At 32.9% G+C, this 22,603-nt stretch overlaps 1 protein-coding gene and 1 long non-coding RNA gene across 3 annotated transcripts; one reads left to right on the forward strand and one right to left on the reverse strand.

Moving 5' to 3' along the window:
• The first annotated feature begins 2,635 nt into the window (after positions 1 to 2,635).
• LOC110719525 (transcription factor bHLH18-like) lies at positions 2,636 to 4,814 on the forward strand. Its single transcript, XM_021898477.1, has 4 exons — positions 2,636 to 2,865; positions 3,322 to 3,744; positions 4,039 to 4,440; positions 4,553 to 4,814. The coding sequence occupies exons 1-4, from the start codon at positions 2,824 to 2,826 to the stop codon at positions 4,616 to 4,618; spliced, it is 933 nt and encodes a 310-aa protein (XP_021754169.1). The 5' UTR covers positions 2,636 to 2,823; the 3' UTR covers positions 4,619 to 4,814.
• A 6,581-nt stretch (positions 4,815 to 11,395) lies between these two features.
• Positions 11,396 to 21,837, reverse strand: LOC110719526. 2 transcript variants are annotated; one of them, XR_002511120.1, is made up of 3 exons: positions 21,469 to 21,837; positions 21,193 to 21,234; positions 11,396 to 11,648 (listed from the first exon to the last, which is right to left on the reverse strand). It is a non-coding gene; the product is annotated as an uncharacterized LOC110719526 (long non-coding RNA). The 2 variants fall into 2 exon arrangements; XR_002511121.1 differs by lacking the exon at positions 21,193 to 21,234 and having other exon boundaries at positions 21,469 to 21,830.
• Positions 21,838 to 22,603: the final 766 nt, after the last annotated feature.

The raw sequence follows: 22,603 nt of genomic DNA on the forward strand, positions 1-22,603 counted from the left end.
ATACTCGTATTATTCAAAATATCATTTGGTATTGTTGTAATTTTCTGTTTATTGGTTTTTTGTTTATCAAAATAATATTATATATGTCATATGAATTAAAAATGGTCAAATTTATGAAAATCATGATAATTTGAAAATTAACAACTAAAAAATAAAAACACTTTTTTTCTTGTTTCTTTTTTTTTTTCTTTCAAAATATAAAAAAATTGAAAAAAAAAAAAATTATCACGTGAATATTTTTGACAAGAGAGAGAACAAGAAATCATATATTGAAGCCGTAAAATTAAAAACATAATATATATATATATATATATATATATATATATATATATATATATATATATATATATATATATATATATAATAAAAAACTACGAGTATAACAATTCTACGAGTAATATTTTTGAAAAGATCACGTGAATAATGACGGAAAGGAGATTTCTTGAAAAGCAATTATTGTTCAATCATTACTCAAATAAAAAAGGAGCAATCTTACTCTTTTTGGCAAGACTTTTTTTAGGACAATAGAGAACGTAGCGATTTGAATAAATGGGAAAAGATAAAATGGTGTAAAAAGCACAAAAACATGTTAACGTTCATTTTTATTATGGCACAGTTTTCGGTAGATTAAAAAAATGCGTAGTTATATTTCAGATTAATTGCAACACTTTTCATTTTAATTGTTTCTAATTAATTGCGACACTTTTTTACCGTATATGATAAGAGAATTTTGTTATTTTATTATGGAAAATGTTACACATGGCTCTAAGGACTATCTATAAAAAGCTAAAAATGAAAAAATAATGAAAAAATAATATTAATTACACTGATTTGCGCGTGATTTTGTTATGTATTCCTAAATTAATATTAAATTAAAAAAGATATTAAATGTTTATTTGTGCATATAACATTACCCTTTTATTATTTCTTTTCTCCGTAATTTCACTTACATTACAAACTATATACTAAGCACCAATTATAGTTTATAATCTTTATATTTAAAATCCTCACATTGATCCCACATTCCCACCTATATTAATTTTTAAACTACGTGTTATGCTTATTGATAGTTTATAATCTTTATATTTAAAATTCTCACATTGATCCCACATTCCCACCTAACTCAGCAAACAGAGTGTTAAGCTTATTGAAGCGTTTAGTCCAAACAGAGTGGATGTGATTAATCTGAAATGGAGGGAGAAGAACAAGTAGGGCCACAAAAAGTTGGTCTAACTCAGCAACCCGCCTGAATCAAACCAGAAATAAACAGGTTTTATTTGAGATTTTCAACTCGTTTATGTGATTGGGTTAACCTAAACCCAACCTGAAAATAAACCAATATAGTCTTCCAAACCTCTTCTCTTCAATCTAACCCCAACAACCTAAGAGGCATTTTTTTTTTCCTTTCTTATTCAGTAAAAAAATTAAAGTTCAATATAATAAAAATAGGTTTTAATCAGTAAAAATCAGTAACTTAATATGATAGTGAATTATTAAAAATTGTTCAATTTCAACAAAAATAATAACAATTCGATAAAAATGATTTCAGATCAGTAAAAATAAGGTGAAATGAACATAGTTAAGTGTTAACCTTTCTTTCATTTTCTTTGTTGTTTTCTTTCATCTTCTCTCTCTTTCGGACTTCCTAAATGTCAAAATATATTAATTTGTGTTGAAAATAAGTTATAAATGTTTAAATTTTTAAGAACACCGTGCTTATTGAGTGTATTTTCTATTAATGTGGATATTAATTTATCTGGTCAACATCAGCTCTCTTATTTTTTAGACCAAAAAACAAGCTTTAAAATTTATCGGACTACACGGGTCGAGTTCTAACTGATTTGATTATAACCGGTCAAGTTCGAGTTTGAATTTTTAGCACGTTTACATAAACAATGCAAGTTGGGTTAGGTTTAGGGGTGCTGACCCAATTATATAAACAAGTCAATCCGAACCTAATCCAACTATTGCAAGGTTGGTATTAAATATTAACATATTACCATATGTGTTATAATGGCAATTGGCAAAGTTATTTTAAATTATATGATTAAAAAAGAGAGACTTTAGATGAGCACAATTATTTTGACACCCAAAATGTAATACAATCATTCTATTATGGGAATGAGGGGGAGTAAAGTGAATCATGTACTGTCTTATTCCAAATAATATATTATTACTCTCTCAGCTCCATTCATTTTATTTTTCTATACAACGATTTTTATGGTCAACTTTTTAAAACTTTGACTATAAAAACTCACTACAATATAAACATCAAAATTATATTATGTGGAATCTTGTTAGATTCAGCTTAAAATATATATTCAGAAATTATTTAAAATCCTTATTTCTTACATCGCGTTTTGCGTATCGCAAGCCACACCATGTGACTATTTGTAAAAGAACAAAATAACCTCTATAACACTGACCGATTAACCCCTATAACACTAACCAAGTAACCCCTACAACACTAACGAAGTAACTCCCATGATAGCTGGCCACACAATGTAGCCAGCCATATATAAAAATTGGTGTATTTCTTACTCACATCTTATTGAATGTATTCATGATTGAAGATGTTTATTGAAAACCGTAAAAATCAAATCATAAAGAATAAAAAATGAAGAGATAGTAAAAAAAAAAGGGGGGGTGTTGGGAAAACACGTGAAGTTGGTAACATCCCTCTATATAAATGAGGGAACTCTAAAGACTGAAAACTTAACAACAATACTTTTCAAATCTCTCTCAAATAACAAATCTATCAGTATAATAGCATTCATATACTCCTTTTTGTCGTCCTACTTGAATTGCTAAGAAGAGGGAACAATGACTTCGACCATGACTATGGATGCATGGTTAGCAGAATTGGTAAGAACTCAATATACAACTCCAGATTACTTCGATCATTAATAAATTATTTGTAATGTTTACGTCGAATATCGCTCTGTCTTCTAATGTAATTTGAAACAGTAATATAATGTACAATTACATTTGGTGGAGTGAAGAATTTTGTTTTCTTAATATTTGTGAAGTTATTTTTTAATCCTTTTATTTAAATAATGTGAATATATCTATTTTGCACCGTCTTATTGTTAAACGTCGGTATTTAAATCGATTATAAACATAAATTATGAAAAAGTTACAAGTAGTATTATAAAAGTAAATATTTAGACTAAACTAATATTATTTCTACTTTAGTAAAAAAAAAAAAAAAAAATTATCTCCACTTTTTTCTTACAAATATGTATCCTTCTTAATCTTTTGCTCATTGAAATTAATTTTGTAATTAATAAACTGATCCATTGTACTAATTGGTTGATGTAGGAAATTGATATGGATTCAATTGATAGTTTAATCAACCCTTATTACCAAAGTGTAATGGATATGGAATCAACTTTTGACGAACAACTTGCTGCTACATTTTTCGACACGGCCTCTCCTCAAGGAGATATTGAGTGTGATGTCATTGAACAATATATGTCAACCCCTCCTATTTCCGATCTCAGTGAAAACCACGACGATAACAATAACAAAAATGACAGAGATAACATTGCAAGCTCCGATGTTCAAGAGAGCCAACTGTCTAAAACTAAGCAAAAGACGAAGAAGCAAGCAGTGAGTGATGGCCCAAAGAGGAAACGACAGCCAAGCCAAGTGCAAGATCACATTATCGCCGAGAGGAAGCGCCGGGAATTACTTAGCCAGATGTTCATTTCGCTCTCTGCCATCGTTCCTGGCCTTAAGAAGGTGCGTGCACAAATTTTTTTATTTTATTGTTTTTTTAAAGAGGAAAGATACACAAGAAGGTAGGACAGTCTTCTCTCAAAACTACAAGCTAACTTATCAGAATGAATAAAAAAAAAAAAATTACTATCTAAGAAAGGATCAATTGACCATGGTGCGCCTGCATGAAGTGACCTAGAGAAACAATATAATATGTTGCTCTATTGCCTTTTTTGTATTTATTTTTCCATTGTGTTTATGTTTGATTTGAAAAAAGATTTAAAGAGTGAAATATAAGTTGTGATAATGGTTATACAGATAGATAAAATATCGATCTTAGGGGAGGCAATCAAACATATGAAGGAACTTCAAGAGAAAGTAAAGGTAATTGAAAATGAGGTCGCAAAAAGGACTGTGGAGTCTGTGGTACTTGTCAAGGGCATTGTAGATGATAATGTCTCTTCTTCATCGACTATGGAGGACTATTGTGGACACGGTAGTAGCGATGATGATGGAGGTAATAGTAATGGTAGTGAAACATTTTCAGAAATTGACGTTAAAGTACTGGGGAAGACAGTTCTCTTAAGAATCTATTGTGAAAAAAGAAAGGAGATATTGGCCAAGTTATTAGCCGAGATAGACAAGCATCATTTGGTCATTACTAATTTTAGTGTTATACCATTTGAGAACTTAGCCTTAAACATTACCATTGTTGCGCAGGTAATTCATCGTACCCCTTATAGACTAAAATGCATTTTCTTATCTTGATGAATTGTTTTTGTTGAATTATAATTAATGAATTTTTCCTACGTCGTTACATTCATTTTTGCAGATGGAAGGGGGATTCAAGAAGAATGTAAGAGATTTTGCTACAACTCTTCGTAACGCCCTTCATTAAGCTAGCTACGTACCCGATCGACGTTCTATATCGAAAGAAATTGTATATTCCCCATAGTTTAGTTAGCTAGAACTTGTTTTTAGATTTTTGGAATATCTCTGTAGTTTATTAATTATCTGAACTTTACTAAATAACGGAGTAATAATAAGTTTATGCAAAACATGGCTACATACACTTATTAATAAGTTATATGAAACATTTCTAAATTTGTCAATTCAAATTTTTATGATTATATGATGATGAGTTTAGGTAAGGGAGCCTTTTATTTCAATTTTTATCATAATTTATTCATGAAATCAAGCTTTATAATTTGCCAAATATATAGAGTATAAAGCGTTTCTTATGAACACGCGGTCACAATTTTATAACAATGTGTCGATTTAGGCTAAGGCCTATACATTTTCCTAATGAGTGATGAAAACTTGGGGGTATGTAGAATTTTGCGGTGATGACAATAATGAGAATATTGCCCTTATTTGTTAAAGTGTTTTAAGTTTATTGAGGCCTATTAATTATTTTACCATTTTGAATAAGCTAATTTGGGAATTTGGTGAATAATTTATTGAAATAACTTTTCTCCTTTTGAAAAACCTCATAATAGGAAAATTTTGCAATTATCTTATTGAACTTAAGAGTTTTTTAAAATATTACATACACTAAAATAAATACTCCCTCCGCTTTATAATGTTAGTCTCATATAGAATCAATCACATAAAATAAGAAAAGAATAATACTTGGAATCTAACATGAAGTACAAAATAATTCATAATTAGTTTACCTTATTTAAGTTTTTTAAATTTTTTTTTGAGAAAAGTATAAGTCATAATATATAATTTAAGGTAGAGATTTCCTTACTTAGAGCCATGTCATCAATTCACAATCAATTAACTTCAAAAAAATTAAGTTAAAAATTGAACATATTCAATATGGGTAGATTTTTTTGAAATGTCCAAAATAATATATAGGACTAACATTATGAAACAGAGAGATTAACAAATAACAATTATTTACTTAACGTAATCAGCTAGTTAAACTCGATGGCAGATTTATAAAAAAATTCATTTGGGAGCAATCAAATCTAATTGTGGGCCAAATTTATTTTAAAAAAACTAAGCTAAATGAAAAGGCAAAACCCAGATTGATAAAATTAAAAATTGTGGTTGCAATTGCAACTTGCAAGTCTTAACTTGCTATTACATCCTAGGGTTTATAAAAAAATAAAATAAAATAAATAAAAAATTAGAGCAAAATAATGAAATTAGGGAATCTTGAATCTAGTAGGAGATAGACAGAAGTAAGTAAGACAAGTCAAAACACTCAAAAGTACGTGGGTCTTAACTCTTAAGCTACGAGTTAGCCGTGGAATTGTCGTAAATAAAGTTGCGCCTACTCCTATCATATCAGGACGTTTTTCCAAATTAAGCCATATTTGCAAAAAATATTTACGAAAATGGTTGCGTGGCAAAAGTAGTTACCAAACTAAGTTTCAGGGATAAAACGCTATCTCGGACAGTGTTTTATGCCCTGGTTTTTAAAAAAAAAAATCAATTTGTAAAACGTTGTCTGGGACAACGTTTTACCGTTTGACTTTATTTTTTTTAAAATTTTGTAATTACCAGTTTGTAAAAAAATTTTTGCAACAATAAACGTTGTATGAGACAGCGTTTACTGTTAAACAATAAACGCTGTCTAAGACAGCGATTCTTGCGTTTTTATTTTTTTGCAACACCCATATACCAGGCAGCAACAGGCAGCGTTTCCTCCCTTCTTCATTCCCAAACTCCCTAACTTAATCCCTCTCTCTCTCATACTTGTGCTCCTCCGTTAAGGCCACCGCCGCCACCTCCACCGTCGCACTCCGACGACCGAACGCCGGAAGCCCACTAAACCTAGCCTCCCCTCACCCCGAAATTGGTATTTACTCAATCTCTCTTTGTTTTTTAAATTCTAGGGTTTATGTTGGTGGTTTCTAATTTTTTGGAATTGTGGTTAAAATCTTGATAATGTTGAGTTGTTAGTGTTAATAACGTTGAATTGTTAGTGTTGGTATTGTTGAATTGTTATTGTTGGTAATTGTTGAATTATTAGTGTTGATATTGGTAGTGTTAATATTGTTAATGTTGATAATAGTTTCCGGGTTGAGGACCGGCTGGTTACGAGATACTTTCCTTGCCATGCCTACGGACGCTGATGACGTCATAGTTGAGAGATACGCTTGAGCATACTTGTTCCTGCTCATATCCGGCGTGTTGTTCGGGAACAAGAGCGGGAGCCATATGCAGCTTATTTACCTACAGCTGTTAAACCACGACTGGGATCATATCCGTGGATACAGCTGGGGTAGTGCTTGTTTGGCGATGTTGTATCGCCACCTGTGTAAAGCCTCACAGAGTGATGCACTCGAGATCGGTGGACCCTGATCATGCTTCAGGTAACCAACCTAATTTTTCACAAGTTATTTAGGCAATGACTAACTTCATACTTAACATAGTTTTGTATTTTTGCTATTGCAATTATGGGCTTGGAAGCACATCCAAGTAGGAAGACCAGGTAGGCCTGTTGTGCATCGTCGGGGGCAGCATAACTGAGATGACCACTATGACCCTTAAAACATCGCTCCACCGCTTCCTGCAACTGATGAAGCATACGGTTGTAGGTTTGTAACATTTGTCATTCTTTTTTGCCCCCATACGGTTTCATTTTGCTAACAAACAAAACAACTTTGTTGCCATAAGTGGGTGGTCCCCAGACTCACATAGACTCATGCGGCGACGAGTCTTCCGTACTACCGAGACGCCCTTGATCGACTCACTGAGCATCAGGTGGAAACTTTTAAGATATTTGTAAACAATTATGTACAGTGTGTACTGTATGTGGACTAACTTAATTAAAATATTCATTTTGATGTGTTATTGCAGATCACCTGGGATCTGTATGTACCGGAGTTGGTAGATGTCATGCCTGCACATCTACTAGATCATCAAGCAGAGTGGCGTGCCAGGGTCCCCCTGATTTGTTTCGAGGTTGTGGAGAGTCACCTACCCGACCGCGTCATGCGACAGTTAGGACTACGCCAGCCTATTCCCCAGCATTGTGACACTAGTGTACGCCTTCACGGCATTGACCAGCGGGGAAAGGGGGAGATAAACTGGTCACTGGAGCATTGGCAATTCCTTCAGCTGTGGCAACAACGGTTGGATTATGTCGTTCGAGGTGATCCGATGCAGGGCGTTATGGATCCTCACGATCCGTACACGGTGTGGTACAGGCGTATTACACGCCGTTCATCAACCCCAGCTACACACCACCGTCCACTCATTACCATCCAGCATATGACATCATTAGCGGATATGTGAGTTTCTTTTATTCTACTTATCGTCCTCATTTTTTATTTTTTCATACATCATGTAACTGACTGATCGATGATTACTGCAGGCGGCAGATATGGTGGCGATGTTTGATGCACTGTCGCTCGCCCTTGCAGACGGACCCACTAGAGCCCCGGTCGAGCGGATGCGAGATATGTCCGTGACTTCTTTACAGAGACATGGTCACGGTTATCTCGTCCACCAGCGGGACGGTCAAGATGGCCACTCCTTCCATTCACAGTTCGACCCCGGCCAGAGTAGCGGTGGAGGTGATCCTACGACACCCATGGACGCAGAGGAGTACATCATCCACAATATTGCGCCCACCGAGACCCAGGAGGACACATTGTCCAGCCAGCTCACTCCCCCACCGCCCTGAGACCCATTCACCACCATTACTCATTACAGTCGGCGTCGTAGACGGAGGGACGACAGTCAGGCTAGGGAACCTTTAGCCCGAATTGATGAGTCGGGATAGTATTGTATGATTTATTTGTTGTAGACAAACATTTTCTAGAATGATGTATATAACGATTACATTATTAATATAATACATGTTAGTTGAATGAATTTGTGTGTAGTTTGAAGTTTAGTTTCCTTATTTATCCAAATCGGACTTATGTCAGTCAAAACAAATCCTTCTAGACCGACATATATCAAACAGCAGACATTTGGGATCCATAATCAGAAACGGGGTAGAAGCGATGGCCCGTGGTGGTTAATGTGGTGGTTCATGGTGGTTTTAGTGCTATTGGTTGTGGTGGGTGGTGGTCGACGGTGGTGAAAAGGTTGGGGCTGGTGGTGAAGGTGGTTGAAGTGTTGTTGGGGGTAGTTGGACTGTTTTGAAGTGCATAAGGGTGGTCGAAAGTGGCGGAAGGTGGTGGTTGACGATGGGGGTTGGTGGTGGGGGTGGTGGTTGACCGTGGTGGCTTAATCAAGGCAGGGGTGTTGTGTTGGGGCAGAAATTAGAGAAGCAAGGCAGAAATTAGCGAATAAAGGCTGCTGGTTGTTGGTGCTGCAGACCAACAGAGAAACGTTGTCCCAGAAAGCGTTTTATGTTGTACATAAGACGCTGTTTCAGACAGCGTTTTATGTGTTTATTAAATTTTATTTAAAAAGTCAACATCTAAAAATGTTGTCCCAGACAACATTTTTAAATTGAATTTTTTATAAATAAAAAAAAAAAAAAAGGGCATAAAACGTTGTCCGAGACAGCGTTTTACCCTGAAAGCTTAGTTTGGTAAATACTTTTGCCACGCAACCATTTTGGTATTTATTTTGTCAATTGGGCTTAGTTTGGAGAAAAATTCATCATATCATATCATATATCACTAATATATAAAGCCGGTTTTACAGCTAGGCTACGAGACAGTAACAATTGGCATTCCAGTTATTCACCAAGTGTCACGCCACGTAGGCGAAAAATAGATATTATTGTGACACATATGATATTAAGTAAATGAATTTTGGATAGTTTTTTAAAGATAAAAATGTTGTATAGAATTTTATTATCAATATAATTCTAATACTTCATATATGCAAAATTAATCATTACTTTTAATAAATATTATATAACTCAATTCTATTTCCATCATAAAATTCGTTTTAAGTTCTTTTAAATAAGATCTATTTATAATATACATTTATTTAAAAAAATAATAGAGAATTAGTAAAAAAAAAAATTAAGTTATATAAAAGTATATTCAAATCAATAATAACATAGATATTCGCAAACAAAACTACAAAAAGTACACTATTATTTAATTAAATAAGCGATATGACATCGCTTGTCTAAATATCCTACGTTATCAAAAGGTATTGTAAGACCGTATTTAACATTCAAGTAAAAAAGTTTATACTGAAATTTTATCAACAATGTGGGCATCGCCCGAACACAAAACTAGTAACTAATATATAACGCTAAACTTTTAGCCAGGTCACGAGACTACGACACTTGGCGTTCCAACTTTTCGCCAAGTGTCGTGCCACATAGGCGACATGTCATGATGGTCAATAAGATTGAAAAGTTATTAAATAATATATAAAGATATTATTATTATAATATAAAGTTATTGATCGAGTTAACTGAGTTTGACATCCTATTTGACGGTGAGTGGAAGCTATACTTGAGATATCCTGATTTTCTCTCTCTTCTTCGTCTTCTACTTTCTTCTTCTGAAATTGATTTTCTCTTGTTTAGAGCATCAAACCACATACATACATACGATTACTATGAAGTCTACCACCCGACCCCTTTAATTTATTTCATACCTTTTTTCATAAGATTAGGAGTATTAATTCTTTTCTAGCACCTTAGCTTTTATAAAGCTGCATACAATATATTTCCACCACTAAATTATAATTGCAAGAATTCAAGATAATGAGCTTTAAAATGTGCCTAGATTGCAATTACTCCTTATAACATTATTTTTGTATCGGGTTGAAAAAATTCCAAAAATTCCTCCCTACTCTTTATCTTCCTTCATCTCTCCTCTTAGGCTCCCATCCACCCTCTGCTTTCCATTCCCATTTTCCTTTTCTACGATATCGTATGAAACCAAACAATGGCAAGCTATTTTAGAAGACATTTCAAAGAATGTTTATTTTTTGAATTCTGTATCAAAAACATCAAACAATAATATTAATTTACAAATTATGACATAAAATAAATGAAAAAATAATAAAGAAATATTACAGTTAAAAAAATATATCAAAAATTGTTACAAAAAAGGTGATAGGGAAAAATTATACTAAAACGACAAATATTATTTCAAACTAAAATCAATCCTAATCCATATAGAATTTTTATATTATATATTATAATCCAACTAATATAAGAATTCTAATCACACGATGAAACTAATTAAATCCAACTAATATAAGAATCCTATTCACACGAGGAAACTAATTAAATCCAACTAATATAAGAATTCTATTCATACGAGGAAACATAATGATGTTTATATAAACCCTCTAACCTCACCTATACTCAATGTCACTTATTAACATTCAATTCTACACACGAACAGACAGAAGCACTCTTAGACGATCGATTTCTACGCAAACATTTCATAAGCAGGTATGACTGTTAATTTTTTAAAAACACAAAAAGCATACATGAATCAACCTTTTTACGATAAGTTCATTAGTTTCTTATATAAATTATTCTTTTGCAGTAATTCAAGTCTACATTGAAAAACCTAACAAGAGAATGAGGTATTTTCCAATACTTGTGTATAATTATAGTACACTTTACAGTTTAAATTCAGAAACAAGAGTGAATTCGCGTTCAGATTCACATGAAAAGATCAACTAGAATTTCAATCGTGAGTTTAATGATTAAAGCCTAATATTTAATTATCTATTTTCATAATGCAATAACAATAGGCATAGTGCACTAATCAATCAATTAACCTCAAAAAGAATTTTACTAATACTAAAAATTATTATTCCCTGCCAAGTGGGGTGAAAGAATATCCTTCCTAATTTCCTACATTGCACGCCACCCTAACCTTTTATTTTTAAGGTTTAAAAATAAAATTACAGAAATAAACACCCCAAGAATCATAAATGAACCATATATGGACCCCATTAACATGTTTACCCTTATTAACATTGCTGTAGCATTATAAAATTTTCCAGACCCTAGGAGCTTCCATTACCTGAAACATAAAGATACATGTCTTTTAACAGAATAAACCATATGCAATAAAATAGGTGTAATGAAAGAGTAATCAACAAAATCAATAAGTTGCTCGGTCCACTGGCATCTAACGTACACTTTACAAATTAAATCTATTTAATGAAATTAACATGATTGCCTTCAAAAAAAAAAAAAAAAATTAAAAAAAAAAATTAAAAAAAATAAATTAAAATTAACATGATTTGAAACAATAACAATCCATCATCACTAATTTTTACAGTGAAAAACAAGATGATGCAAGGGCTACAAGGCAACACAGACGATTAATTTTATCTGAAAAGAAGCATCAAACATACTTAAATTTATCTCAAAAAACTTTTAGATATGATGCAATGCAGAGTACAAACTGTCACAAAAGAGCACACTCAAATCATTCTTCAACTGTACACAGTGGTAGGTATCAATGTAATAAGGAATTTATCATAAAGTATAATATTTTGAGGTTCGAAAAATACTCTTTGCCTATTTTGCAGGAGACAACACCAGAAATCACAAAAGAGCAAGGCTTGAGAGAATGAATATGGTGCAAGAGAATCAATTCACAAAAGCAAACACATGCATTACATCTTCAATTCATGTTGAGCCACAAAGTTTAAATGAACCTTTCGATACACAAAGCTGTAAGTATCATATAACAAATGATTCAAAACAAAATAAGAATCTCTTTTTAAATAAAAAAAAAAAAATTAACCACTGAAATTTTATACAGCCATACGCACATCAAATTACAAAAGAGCAAGAATGGAAAGAATGAAGATACTTAGACAACGTCGAAACACAGCGAGAAATTTAAATCAAGATAGCAATGCTACGAGCTCGCTGCACAGTCTAGAAGTTTTGGCACAATCAGAGAATAACAACCCCATCCATACATGTAAACATTGTGGAGCATTATTTAGGTTGGAAGAATGTGTAGAAAAAGAAAAAAATGCAAAAGACCCAAGTTACAGATATTATTGTCAAGATGGTCGGGTGATATTACCTCCCCTTAAAAGAGCCCCGCATGTTCTGGAGAAGCTTATGCACCCTAACGGTGATAGAGAGTCTCAAAATTTTCGTGACAACGTAAGAGTATATAATTCCATCTTCGCATTTAAATCAATGAGTGGCAAGATTGATAAGGACATAAACAATGGCAAAGGACCTTATGCATTTCGAATTAGTGGGCAAAACCACCACAAAATTGGGTCGCTACTCCCGATTGATGGAAACCAACCTAAGTTTACAGTTATACAGTACATATATGATACAGAGAATGAAGTTGAGAATAGACTAAATGCCATTAATCTTGGAGAACCTCAACAAAAATTGGACCCTAAGATAGTTCAGGATCTACTGGAAATGCTAGATGAAAACAACGAACTTGCAAAAGCTTTTCGGATGGCAAGATATCGTTTCAGAGAAGATGATTTCATCCCAATTCGGGTACAGCTGATAGGAAATCGTTCTAAAGACGCAAGACAATACAACATGCCAAGTGCTTCTGAAGTTGCAGCTCTTATAGTGGGTGACTATGAGGATACTATTGGTCATCGTGATATAATCATAGAACACAAAACTGAAGGCTTGCAAAGAATCATTGAGTTACATCCAAGCTATATGGCAATGCAATTTCCACTTCTATTTCCTTATGGGGAAGATGGATATCAAACCGACATAAAGTATAGACAAGGAGGAAAACAGGACAGAAAGAGGAAATTCGTAACTATGTGTGAATACAATTGTTATCTGATTCAACAACGAATAAATGATGAATCCATCTTACTATGGAGAGGACGTTTACTCCTTCAATTTTACGTAGACGCATACACATGCGTAGAAGAAGAAAGGCTAAGGTTGTACGAAACAATCAGACAAAACTAAGGAGTGAACTATATGAAGGGCTAAAAGATGCAGTAGCAAGGGTAGATAACGACCCAATATCAGTTGGAAAAAGTGTTGTACTACCCTCCAGTTTCACGGATGGACCAAGATACAAGGTAAAAAACTACGAAGATGCTATGGCTATTTGCAGGGTTTACGGAAACCCAGACCTATTCATCACCTTCACCGCAAATCCAAAGTGGCCTGAGATACAAAAAATGTTGGACAATATGCCTGGATAAAAAGCAGAAGAAAGACCTGACATAATCGTCCGTGTATTCAAAATTAAGCTAAATCAACTAATGAGAGACTTGACACGAAAAAAATCACTTTGGGAAAGTTTTGGCAGGTAAGCTAGAAACTAATAATGATGATATCAAAATGAAGCTTAATCAGAAACTAATAATGATGATATCAAAATGAAGCTTAATCAATTAATGATAATGATGATGTGTTTCAAATTAAAAAATTTATGATGATGATGATGATATTAAGCTTATTACTAATGTTTGTTTATCTTTGATTCACAGCTCTCTACACAATTGAATTTCAAAAAAGAGGACTCCCACATGCTCACATTATACTATTCCTTCACTCAGACTACAAGTTTCCTAGCCCAACGGACATATATCGGATTATTTCGGCTGAAATACCTGATGAACAACTACAGCCAAACGCACATGCAGCAGTATCAAATTTTATGACTCACAGACCATGCGAAGAAGCAAGGAAAACAGCCCCATGCATGATCAAGGGAAAATTCTCAAAGCATTACCCTAAACAATTCAACAAGGAAACAACCATAGATGATAATGGCTTCCCTGTCTACAGAAGAAGGGACAACGACCCCACACTAATTAAGGGTAGAATTCAATGCGACAACCGTGATATCGTACCACACAATATAGACTTGATTGTTAAATACCAGGAACATATTAATGTAGAATGGTGCAACAAAAGTCGGGCCATCAAGTACTTATTCAAGTACATACACAAGGGTCCAAATAGAGGAACATTCTTAGTTGAAGACAAAATGGATAAAGTCAAGGCCTATCTAAATTGTCGCTACGTATCAGCATGCGAAGCTGTGTGGAGGATTTACCAATACGACATTAATTATCGCACACCTGCGTGTTATGCTCGGGGAATGCTAGAGGGAGATAAGGAGTGGAATGATGCAAGTCGTGAGGCATCTCTATGGGCAAACTCAGCACAACTACGCCAACTTTTTGTCACAATGCTACTATTTTGTGAAGTGTGTGAACCTTTACAATTGTGGGGGAACAACTGGACAATACTCTCAGATGATGTCTTATACATACAAAGGAAGCAATTAGGCTACTTTGAACTACAATTGTCTGAAAATCAGTAGAAGAACTATGCCCTTTTAGAGATTGAAAAAATATTGCTGACTTATGGAAAACACTAAGAGATTATCCACCTTTACCTTCACCGCACGAAAACTTAGTGGAAACATCCAATAACAGACTCATAGCCAAACAACTATACTTGGACAGAGAAGAATTAGCAACCGAGCATGGACTATTGAGTAAAGGGCTAAACGAGGAGCAAAAGCTAATATATAACGAAGTAGTCGAAGCGGTTAAGAAGCAAAAAGGAGGATTTTATTTTGTGTATGAGCATGGTGGTACAAGAAAGACCTATCTTTACCGGACGATAATATCAAGGTTAAGATCTGAAGGAGAAATAGTACTCGCAGTAGCATCTTCTGGAATCGCATCCCTATTGTTACCTCTAGGAAGGACAGCACACTCGAGATTTGAGATCCCAATAGACTTGATTAACTCATCTACCTGTAACATACGACAAGGGACACAATTGGCAGATTTGCTACGCACAACAAAGCTCATAATATGGGACGAAGTACCCATGGCACACCAACACTGTTTTGAGGCACTTGATAGATCACTAAGAGACATATTGCGGATAACAGATGAGAATGCTGAGAATACTATCTCTGGTGGGAAAACGGTGTTACTAGTCGGAGACTTCAGACAGATCCTACCAGCAGTGCCAAAAGGTAGAAGAGAAGATATAGTTGGAGCCACCATAAGCAGATCAAAATTGTGGGAAGAATGCAAGGTGTACACACTACACAGAAACATGAGACTACAACAGACCAGCAACGAAGAAGACAGGAAGAAAATTGAAGAATTTGGCAATTAGATACTATCTACAGGAGAGGGCACTATACCACTGATGAAAATGGAAGGAGAAGATGAGGACACATGGATCGAAATACCTGATGACTAAATTATAGATCCAAACGAAGATGCAATAAAAGAAATGGTATCAAAGACATGAAAATTTGCAAACTTATTATAAGGATCCTGATTATTTATGTGAGAGATGCATTTTAACCCCAAAGAATGCAACAGTGGATGAAATCAACAATTACATCATGGACTCACTTCCTGGGGAAACAAAAACATATCTAAGCTCAGATTCAATATGCAAATAAAAGTTCCGGAGATATAGCCGATCAAGATATCCTTTACCCAATAGAGTTCTTAAACAGCTTGAAGTTTAATGGGATTCCAGATCACGAGTTACACCTAAAAGTAGGCACTCCTATCATACTACTAAGAAACCTAAAGCAGCAGGAAGGCCTATGCAACGGGACAGGCTAATAGTCACACATTTAGCAAATTGGGTGATAGTGGCTGAGATAATGGCAGGAAAATGTAAAGGAATTAAGGCAATAATCCCAAGGACAGTAATGATCCTTACTGACTCTAAATTGCCATTCATTTTCAAGAGGCGGCAATTTCCGGTGAAGGTATGCTACGCAGTGACAGTAAATAAGAGTCAAGGACAAACACTAAGGAAGACAACTTTTTAATTACCAGAACCCATATTCAGCCATGGACAACTTTATGTGGCAGTATCAAGGGTCACTTCAAGAGACGGACTTCGAATACTCATTGATAACAAGGGAACTGTGCCACAAAATTATACAAAAAGCATCGTCTACAAGGAAATTTTTGAAAATGTGCCTAAAGATTCTGAACAGTAAAAATTGTAACATTTTATTATCTTAGATTGATATGGTCTGAATTTAATATTAGGAATATTTACAATTAAGATTGTGCTTATTGGTTGACTTGAATATTTGACATTAGCACTGCTTTACATAGCAAAAGTTGACCAAAACCTTATGTTATAAATCATACTTCGTTTATATCAAATCTAATACTTCCTTCAATTAGTAACTAAAACACCTCATTCACATATGACACTCAAATCCAAATTATAAAGCAAATTAAACCTCAAAAATAAAAAATTAAAAATTAAAAAAAAAAAAATTAAAAACACAAATTAAATTAAAAATTAAAAAAAAAAAAAAAAAAAAAAAAAAAAAAAAAAAAACAACTAGAAAACGATCTCCCCTAAAGTAGGCGAAAACACTTAAACACCCTGATTAATCCACTGCACCTTAATTAACTTGATATAAACACAAGACAAAAAAAAAAAAAAAAAAAAAAACACCACTACATGGCATAGAGCTTTGACATAAGAGTACCAAGAAAATTTGAGATTAGAAAAAATGGAGAACGATACCTTTAACCCCATGAAGCTCTCTTGACTCAATGGACAATTGAGTCAGATTTGTAGATCCTTTTAACGAACCCGGTAATAATCCATAAAAAATTCTAATCCAACCTCAAATTATGAATTCCTAAAAACGAGGCGTATTCATCCAAAATCACTCCAACAATTCATCTCACTTTTTAATCTTCAATTACTTGGGTTCTTTAAGCCAATTTTTCTGACGAGATCGTAAACCCACAAACATTAATCTTTCCAAATTGATCTTCTTTCCCAATTGACCTCCAAAACACCAACTAAATCTTAACCATCTACTATCTCTGACCAAAAGATCTGATGTACTCAAAAAAGAACTACAGATGAAACATAAGGAGAAGAAATCAGTAACTCCAAATTGTACTATGTAAAGGAGTCCTAAAAAATAAAATGAATATAAATGCATACATATCATCTACTTCTTCTTCTTCTTTTCGAGGAATGACTGATGTTTGTTGGCTCAAACATTAGGAAGTACTACAATATATAGCATCTTTGTTTATTTTTGTAATTAAACTCCAAAAATCCATTCCAATTTTATTTATATTGTTTTGGGGTTTTGGTAGTTTTAATTTTTCAATTGTTTTATCGTTTGGTTGTATATTACTTGATGCTTTGGTTTTAGAGAGAGAGCAAGAGAGAAAATGAGGTTTGATTTCTGGGTTTTTGTGTTGAAGAATGGCTGAGTTTCAACGTGAAGTCAGTGATTGTACTTTCTTTTCCTCTCTTTCCAATTTTTGTTTTTTAACATTTAATTTTTTAGTCCCCTAAATTTTGTTTGATTAAGTTTTGGTTATTTATGTATTAGGTTTAATAATCTTGGAAGTTTAGATTTAAACTCAAAATCTGTATTGGATTATTGTAATTGATATCAGATTTATAACCGTCTAATAAACGAATGGTTATATTTACTACAATCCTACCCAACCTATAATACGAAATTACCAAACATCATTATAATTTTTTTGAAAAATAAATATACAAGCACCTTATTTTAAACACTTCTCAAATGATAAAAAAAATAATTACTACTTAATAATTTAATTGACTCGTTAGACCTATTCTAATAATTTTTACGAGATGTTAATCAAACCGTATAAATAAATTACCTTCCCGCCAATGAACATTTACATCCACAAATAAGGATTTATATTGAGTAGTAGTGACTATTAAAAAGACACTCTGCAACTTATTTAACCAAGGGATCCTCTTCTGATACTTCCTTTGACCTTTAAAAATCAATTACCTCACTGCCTCTTTAGTACCCATAATATTGGCTCTTACCATTTCTGCACAAAGAATGCCTTTCTTATCTAAGCACACATCTCCCACGTCCTTAGAACATGCATCCTTATCCCCTTCCTTTAAGAACTCTCACTATCACTAGAGACATAGAAAATACTGTAGGTTGCTAACCTGAATCTTTTTCTCATGAAAATAGTTCTCCCAAGTTTGTATGAGACATTAAATGTTCAATGAGGATTCTATGTAAGCTGTAAATATCTAAAGTAAATAAAAAATAGTTTAATGTAAATAAAAAAGAATCTAAAGTGAATAAAAAAAACTTTAAAGTAAACCTATTAGCTCAATTCATATAACACTATGCGGATGCATAGAGGTGTAGGTTCGATACTAACATGGGTTCTTGAAAAGTAAATATAAAAACACTCTAAAGTTATTCAAAATATCTTAAAAAGTAAATCAAAATAACTAAAAAGTAAATCAAATTATCTCTAAAGTATACGAACAATAAATTAACTTGAAATGATAATTATTGACTAAGAAAACTCAAAAACTCCAAGTCATTGACTTTCTTACAAAATGAGTCATGTTATAATAAGTAACAAATATATTGAATTCGATGTAGATGTTTTCAAAATTAAAAAGTAAATAAAACTATATCGAAAGTAAACAAATGAGAATAAAAAACTAATAAAACATATAACTAAACCTTAATAAGTAGTCTAATCTTCATATTACACAAATAAACTTGCTGGGATTTGAACCTACATCTTTTGTGCAATTGCACAATGCTTTATATGTTAAACTAGTAGGGTAGTGTATATTTAACATTCAAATATCTCAAAAGTAAATAAAAAATATTAAAAGTAAATCAAAACATCTATAGAGTATACGTAGTACAATTTTTGAGGGATATGAAAATTTTATTGCACTCAAAGTATACTAGAGTCAATATGAACTGCCTCCAAGAGTTCCAATTTGATGTACATATATGTGATATAGCATTTGTCGTTTCCTTTTTTTCAAAAGTAAATAATACTTGCACAAAAGTAAATTAGAAAAACACAAAAGTAATAAATATAAAAATATCAAAAGTGTATCTATCTATAATCTAATGGTTCGAAGCGTTAAAAAAAACCTACGTGGGATTTGAACCATCTTTTATGCACTTGCACAATGCTCTAACAATTGAGCTAGTAGGTTATTATAGAGTCATTTTAATTTCTTAATACATAAAATATTTCAAAGTAAAGAAAACAAATACAAAAGTAAATAAGATATACTCAAAAGCAAATAAGAGAAGCACTAAAGATAACATTAGCCATATTAAACTAATTGGAGCTCAGTTTTCTTCCTAAATTGGAGGTTCTTAGAATAGGGGACAACTTGCTTCGAGGAAAGATCCCCAAAAGTATTGGCAACATTGGCAACTTTATTGAATCAAAAGTTCTAGCCATTGCTTATTGCCTGTTGAATGGATGTGTCCCATCTAAGATAGGCAAACTTAAGAATTTGGAGTCTCTTGATTTGCAACAGAGCGCTCTCATGAGCCCAATTCCAAGTGAGATTGGTGACTGTGAGAAGCAAAAAAAATTTGCAGCCTCCAACAATGTGCTCAACTCCAAATAACTACATTCATGTCATAGATAAATTACACATAAGTTCATGGTTGCTATTCGACATACAGCATGGTGTATTCAGATTTCAGAGTTTAGAACTTCAATAGCATTTTGATTATTATAGCACCAGTGACTCCCAAATGATTTGCTTTTCAACAAGGAAAATAACTAATGTACTCCACTACTTCAAAATGCATCCTATTGTTGAAATCCAACGTCGCTATATACATTCTAGGAGATTAAAGTCTTAATTTAAATCTAGAAGGTTGAACACAACAGGACATGAGAATACTGAATCATCACCATGATTTAAGAAGGAAGAATTTAACAAAGAAAAAACAAATTATAAACTCATAGAACATAAATAGTTAACTTTGCAACTAACTGATCATATGCTTGAGGAATGAGAATGCTGATGAAGAGTATCACCACATAGTGGAATCGCCTTATTACGTGTACTCATCACAATTCTACAATAAAACCATTCCTCATGCTGAAGTTTCCGTTGCTCCCAACATTAGGCACCATCCACCACAAGATTAAGCACATACGTCATTTCAAAAAACTACTACGAGTATAAAAAAAATTGAACACAAACACTCTGCAATAACACCACCACCTGCTAAGTTCCCTTACCCATGCAACAACAGTCAGTGGCACATAGCACCCATACCCCTGCTACTTGCTAGCCATAGAAGATCCCCATTCACAAAACACCCAAGGTCGTCACAACAAAAACCCACAATACGCTTGCTGCTTTTACCTAACAACAACCCTAGACATCAGCTCCCCCACGCAGCCACTACCATCAACAACACAAAGCCATACCAAACTCAACCACCACCATCAACTAAAAGTAAATAATATAACTCAAAAGTAAATTACATAAGCTAAAAAGTAATTCAAAAAATTAAAAACCTACGATAGAAACTAGCATATCTTAGTATCATGTAATTCCAAACTAACATGCATAGCTATTAAGGAAAAACAAAAAAGATTGGACCTCTAACATCAAACAAACAATCACACATCATACTAAACCATCAAAAAGATCAGATCATGTGAAAATCCCATCAATTTAGATGTCCAATTACAAAAAATTAAAGTACAGTAATTTCATTTGAAAGCCAAGTTAAAGAAAATCAACAATTAAATTGAAATTATATTCTGAACCTTAGATAGAAAATCGCACGTAGGCATCGAAGAGGCGAAGACCTAGTTAAAAAAAATCAACAAATAAATTGAGATTTAATTTGGAACCTTAAACAGAAATTCGCGAGAAGGCTCGACAAAAATCGCAACAAAATCTTAGAAAAAATAAGTGAAATTGCAAAATTGCTCAAACTAAAAATAGCAAAAACCCTAAATTCAGACTCAAAATCATAAATAAATCAAACAATTAAAAAACAATTGAACAAAACAACAGAAGAACACAATCAAATAGCTTACTTGTCTAATATAGTTGCCTACTTGCCTCACAGGAGAAAAGCGGATTCGTCCAACAACAAGAACAGCGTAAAAAAATTCGCTGAAAGAAAGACAATTAGAGAAAATTCAGAGGGTACGAATCACAGCAAAAACAAGAACGTAGAAGAATAATCAAACAATTTGCGAAATCGAAGAGGAAAACTTATGAACTCAATGAGCGAAATCGCCTTCAGACTTTTAGAGAGTACGGAGGTAGAGAGAGAGAAAAAATGTAGAGAGAGAAAGTAAGAGGAAGAGAAAGAAAGTTAGAACAAAGGTCGTTTAATGGACAAAATTACGAAAATGCCCTTAATGAGGCGGGTGAAATGTACACAGATCTAACGCGTTGGACAGCTCATATCAGTTCTTAGTTCCTATTATTCCAGTTTTTTGCTAAGTATCACGCCACGTAGGCGACAAATAGGTATTACTAGATGAAAGCCCGTGCGATGCACGATTTCTCATACATATATCTCGAAAAGATATATTCCTATATACTCGAAGTTTTTTTTTTTAATTATTTGATTTATTTTACAATTTAATAATTTCAGACAAAAAAAAACAAATAATAATTTAATTAAAATGATATTGCCATTTACAAAAGTATAATTTTTTAATGTAATTTATAATGCGACTTAACTTATTGGTGTTTTGTATTTTATTCGTTGTTGTTAGTTATATGACAATAATATGATATCTTTCAAAAAAAAAAAAAATTGTAAACATGATAATATGAAAAGATAGTAATTTTTTATTTTTAAAATAATTTAAATCCTAAATCATTATTCGTTGCCTTTTACGCTTGAAATTAAACTCTCAAATCTATATATCATTTTGTATACTTTTTGTGATCTCTTGATCTCTAACAAATTATCTGTCTTTCCAATTTTTTAGACATAAAATGTTTAAAGAAGGTAAAGTTTTTTATTGCGCGCGTTATAAGTTTAAATTTTTTTTTTATGAAAAAAACATCTTATTAATCGATATTTAGATAAAACCATTAATTTCATAAGATAATTTTTTTTTAATAATTTAAATCCTAATATCCCACGATTTTTTATACGTAATCTCATAAAAATAATTTTTGTAATTAGATCATACTCATAATATTTTTGAT

Source organism: Chenopodium quinoa, unplaced genomic scaffold (assembly GCF_001683475.1).
Source record: "Chenopodium quinoa cultivar QQ74 unplaced genomic scaffold, ASM168347v1, whole genome shotgun sequence".
In the NCBI taxonomy this organism is placed as follows: Eukaryota; Viridiplantae; Streptophyta; class Magnoliopsida; order Caryophyllales; family Amaranthaceae; genus Chenopodium; species Chenopodium quinoa.